Here is a 5,108-nt window from a genome sequence, read left to right on the forward strand (position 1 = left end):
TTCTCCCATAGCGTTATTAGCTTAGCGTTGCTGAGCTAACTAAATGATGAGTGAATCTTAACAGTGTGGTCATTTCTCCCTTCGGTCGACTGTCATTTTCTCTCACCGTTATCCCAGCTGTTACCTTGCAGCTCAAGCTGGGTCTCGTCACGCCTCCTCTCCAGCTCCTTCCTGTCGTAGTTCAGTCTCCTCAGACACATAACCCCACACTGGAAACTGTTCCTGTTACACAGACACATTGACTGGTTAAACATTTAAACTGTCCACCATTTTGGTTCCTAATACCTGTGGAAACTGTCCACCATTTTGGTTCCTAATACCTGTGGAAACTGTCCACCATTTTGGTTCCTAATACCTGTGGAAACTGTCCACCATTTTGGTTCCTAATACCTGTGGAAACTGTCCACCATTTTGGTTCCTAATACCTGTGGAAACTATCCACTATTTTGGTTCCTAATACCTGTGGAAACTATCCACTATTTTGGTTCCTAATACCTGTGGAAACTGTCCACCATTTTGGTTCCTAATACCTGTGGAATATGTCCACCATTTTGGTTCCTAATACCTGTGGAAACTGTCCACCATTTTGGTTCCTAATACCTGTGGAATATGTCCACCATTTTGGTTCCTAACACCTGTGGAAACTGTCCACCATTTTGAGCTTCCTAATACCTGTGGAATATGTCCACCATTTTGGTTGCTAACACCTGTGGAAACTGTCCACCATTTTGAGCTTTTTACCTGTGGAAACTGTCCACCATTTTGAGCTTTTTACCTGTGGAAACTGTCCACCATTTTGAGCTTTTTACCTGTGGAAACTGTCCACCATTTTAAGCTGTCCCCTCATGTCCTTCTTGGTGAGGTGATCCAGCATGCGTGCGTCTACCAGGGACTCCATGAAGTAGGACCGGTACTGGGGCAGACCCAGGCTGGGCAGCCACTCGTTACCAATCCACTCATGGTTCATGTCTCCATATGCCAGCGTCTGTGGGGAGGGAGGGACAGGGGCTTGGTCATACTGTGTTTGGAGTCTACTGAAGAGTCAAAAGTTAGTGGGGGATGGCTACCATCGCTATGAAAGAAAAAGGCTAGCTGGGAAAGTGATGGAAATCACCCCATTAAAATCTAGAGTGTGCACGTGTCTGTACGCTCATGTCTGTGTGTAAGTTACAGCAGGTTTAAGAGCAGCTACGACCACAGATCAGAACTAGGGCCAGTCAGAGAACTAGACTGATGTGTGTTCTTAGGTGGGATGTGTGTTCTGATAGGTGGGAGGTCAGAGAACTAGACTGATGTGTGTTCTGATAGGTGGGAGGTCAGAGAACTAGACTGATGTGTGTTCTGATAGGTGGGAGGGGAAGGAAGTAGCCCAACTTCTAAACAGCAGAGGATTCTAATAAATCTCTCCTGTCCTGTCTGTGGCTCCTAAACAGGACATCTGAGTCGATGTCTGTCTGCCACCACAAGAGTTTGATGAAGAAGCCTTATCACAATGTGTATAACTACATTATTCTCGCTGCAATATCCTCCGTCTCCGATACCTCCAGATTTACATGCAGGTTAAATGTGCAGCTGACTAAAGTAAACAGAGACCAAGAGCCATACTGTTGTCAGAGCATCCGTGCAAGGAAACCAAAAAAAAAACTATCTGTCCAACTGAAATAAGGTGAAATGTCCTCGTCGTCTACCACAGCCAGAGAAAAGAGACAGACAGGGGTGTGCAAACCTGGGCCCAGCTGCCCTCGTCATCCTCCTGTTGTTAGCATGGTTAGCATGGTGAGAGAAGAGAAGCGGGTTAGAGTTAGTGACTGTGTCAGTGCTGGGTTCGGCAGCTCAACATCAACATGCTTACTTAACCAGTGTTAATGTTAAGACAACTGGACATGCAACCAACAGCTCATGCTTTAGGCTACATTGGCGTCCCGTTGTCAATGAACCTGGGATTGATCTAGAATTCATTTTAATAGGATCTAACACCACTATTTGACCCGTTGAAGCATCCATAGTACCACACGTATTAGTAAATCCCAGGTTGAAACAGGACTGTAAATATAGCATTGAGCAAAAGTGTTTAAATGAAATACAGTTTTATAACTTGACATACAGGAGCCTGCGAAAGTATTGACCCCTTTGGCATTTTTCCTATGTCGTTGCCTAACAACCTGGAATTATTATTATTATTTTTTGTGGGGGGGGGTTTTGTATCATTAGATTTATGCCTACTACTTTGAAGATGCAAAATATTTTTTCTTGTGAAACAAACGAGACAAAAAAACAGAAAACTTGAGCGTGCATCACTGTTCACCTCCCAAAGCCTCCTTTGCAGAAATTACAGCTGCAAGTCTCTTGGGGTATGTCTCTATAAGCTTAGCATCTAGCCACTGGGATTTTGCCCTTTCTTCAAGGTAAAACTGCCCCAGATCCTTCAAGTTGGATGGGTTTCCGCTGGTGTACAGCAATCTTTAAGTCAAAACCACAGATTCTCAATTGGATTGGGAGGTTTGGGCTTTGACATGAGTCATTCAATACATTTAAATGTTTTCCCATAAACCACATGCTGCCACCACCACATGCTTCACTGTGGGGTATTCCTCGTGATGAGATGTTTAGGTTTGGCCAGACAGGGTTCCTTTATGGCCAAAAAAGCTACATTTTAGTCTCATCTGACCAGAGTACCTTCTTCCATATGTTTGGGAGTCTCCCACTTTTGGTGAACACCAGCGGCTTAAAGTGGTCCTTAAAGTGGTCCTATGGACAGATACTCAATCTCCGCTGTGGAGCTTTGCAGCTCCTTCAGGGTTGTCTTTGGTCTCTTTGTTGCCTCTCCTGATTAATGCCCATCTTGCCTGGTCTGTGAGTTTTGGTGGGCAGCCTCTCTCTTTGTTGCCTCTCTGATTAATGCCCATCTTACCTGGTCACCTTGAGTTTTGGTGGGCAGCCTCTCTCTTTGTTACCTCTCTGATTAATGCCCATCTTGCCTGGTCTGAGTTTTGGTGGGCAGCCCTCTCTCTTGTTGCCTCTGATTAATGCCCATCTGCCTGGTCTGAGTTTTGGTGGGCAGCCCTCTCTCTTTGTTGCCTCTCACAGTTAATGCCCATCTTGCCTGGTCTGTGAGTTTTGGTGGGCAGCCCTCTCTCTTTGTTCCCTCTCTGATTAATGCCCATCTTGCCTGGTCTGAGTTTTGGTGGGCAGCCCTCTCTCTTTGTTCCCTCTCTGATTAATGCCCATCTTGCCTGGTCTGTGAGTTTTGGTGGGCAGCCCTCTCTCTTTGTTCCCTCTCTGATTAATGCCCATCTTGCCTGGTCTGTGAGTTTTGGTGGGCAGCCCTCTCTCTTTGTTCCCTCTCTGATTAATGCCCATCTTGCCTGGTCTGTGAGTTTTGGTGGGCAGCCCTCTCTCTTTGTTGCCTCTCTGATTAATGCCCATCTTGCCTAGTCTGTGAGTTTTGGTGGGCAGCCCTCTCTCTTGTTGCCTCTCTGATTAATGCCCATCTTGCCTGGTCTGAGTTTTGGTGGGCAGCCCTCTCTCTTTGTTCCCTCTCTGATTAATGCCATCTTGCCTGGTCTGTGAGTTTGGGTGGGCAGCCCTCTCTCTTTGTTCCCTCTCTGATTAATGCCCATCTTGCCTGGTCTGTGAGTTTTGGTGGGCAGCCCTCTCTCTTTGTTCCCTCTCTGATTAATGCCCATCTTGCCTGGTCTGTGAGTTTTGGTGGGCAGCCCTCTCTCTTTGTTCCCTCTCTGATTAATGCCCATCTTGCCTGGTCTGTGAGTTTTGGTGGGCAGCCCTCTCTCTTTGTTCCCTCTCTGATTAATGCCCATCTTGCCTGGTCTGTGAGTTTTGGTGGGCAGCCCTCTCTCTTTGTTCCCTCTCTGATTAATGCCCATCTTGCCTGGTCTGTGAGTTTTGGTGGGCAGCCCTCTCTCTTTGTTGCCTCTCTGATTAATGCCCATCTTGCCTGGTCTGTGAGTTTTGGTGGGCAGCCCTCTCTCTTTGTTGCCTCTCTGATTAATGCCCATCTTGCCTGGTCTGTGAGTTTTGGTGGGCAGCCCTCTCTCTTTGTTGCCTCTCTGATTAATGCCCATCTTGCCTGGTCTGTGAGTTTTGGTGGGCAGCCCTCTCTCTTTGTTGCCTCTCTGATTAATGCCCATCTTGCCTGGTCTGTGAGTTTTGGTGGGCAGCCCTCTCTCTTTGTTGCCTCTCTGATTAATGCCCATCTTGCCTGGTCTGTGAGTTTTGGTGGGCAGCCCTCTCTCTTTGTTGCCTCTCTGATTAATGCCCATCTTGCCTGGTCTGTGAGTTTTGGTGGGCAGCCCTCTCTCTTTGTTGCCTCTCTGATTAATGCCCATCTTGCCTGGTCTGTGAGTTTTGGTGGGCAGCCCTCTCTCTTTGTTGCCTCTCTGATTAATGCCCATCTTGCCTGGTCTGTGAGTTTTGGTGGGCAGCCCTCTCTCTTTGTTGCCTCTCTGATTAATGCCCATCTTGCCTGGTCTGTGAGTTTTGGTGGGCAGCCCTCTCTCTTTGTTGCCTCTCTGATTAATGCCCATCTTGCCTGGTCTGTGAGTTTTGGTGGGCAGCCCTCTCTCTTTGTTGCCTCTCTGATTAATGCCCATCTTGCCTGGTCTGTGAGTTTTGGTGGGCAGCCCTCTCTCTTTGTTGCCTCTCTGATTAATGCCCATCTTGCCTGGTCTGTGAGTTTTGGTGGGCAGCCCTCTCTCTTTGTTGCCTCTCTGATTAATGCCCATCTTGCCTGGTCTGTGAGTTTTGGTGGGCAGCCCTCTCTCTTTGTTACCTCTCTGATTAATGCCCATCTTGCCTGGTCTGTGAGTTTTGGTGGGCAGCCCTCTCTCTTTGTTGCCTCTCTGATTAATGCCCATCTTGCCTGGTCTGTGAGTTTTGGTGGGCAGCCCTCTCTCTTTGTTACCTCTCTGATTAATGCCCATCTTGCCTGGTCTGTGAGTTTTGGTGGGCAGCCCTCTCTCTTTGTTGCCTCTCTGATTAATGCTCATCTTGCCTGGTCTGTAAGTTTTGGTGGGCAGCCCTCTCTCTTTGTTACCTCTCTGATTAATGCCCATCTTGCCTGGTCTGTGAGTTTTGGTGGGCAGCCCTCT

General features: G+C 47.6%; 1 protein-coding gene across 1 annotated transcript in view; it reads right to left on the bottom strand.

Annotated features, from left to right (window-relative positions):
* LOC124033447 (liprin-alpha-1-like) overlaps positions 1-2,225 on the bottom strand; it is a 4,437-nt gene extending 2,212 nt beyond the window's left edge. Inside the window, exons 1-3 of the mRNA XM_046345478.1 lie at positions 1,727-2,225; positions 810-985; positions 107-222 (exon numbers count right to left, since the gene is read on the bottom strand). Of these exons, the coding sequence (XP_046201434.1) occupies positions 107-222; positions 810-967 (274 nt within the window). The 5' untranslated portion in view covers positions 968-985; positions 1,727-2,225. The remainder of the gene's footprint in view (positions 1-106; positions 223-809; positions 986-1,726) is intronic.
* Between the last annotated feature and the right edge of the window lie 2,883 nt (positions 2,226-5,108).

This window comes from Oncorhynchus gorbuscha, linkage group LG04, assembly GCF_021184085.1.
Source record: "Oncorhynchus gorbuscha isolate QuinsamMale2020 ecotype Even-year linkage group LG04, OgorEven_v1.0, whole genome shotgun sequence".
Taxonomy (NCBI): Eukaryota; Metazoa; Chordata; class Actinopteri; order Salmoniformes; family Salmonidae; genus Oncorhynchus; species Oncorhynchus gorbuscha.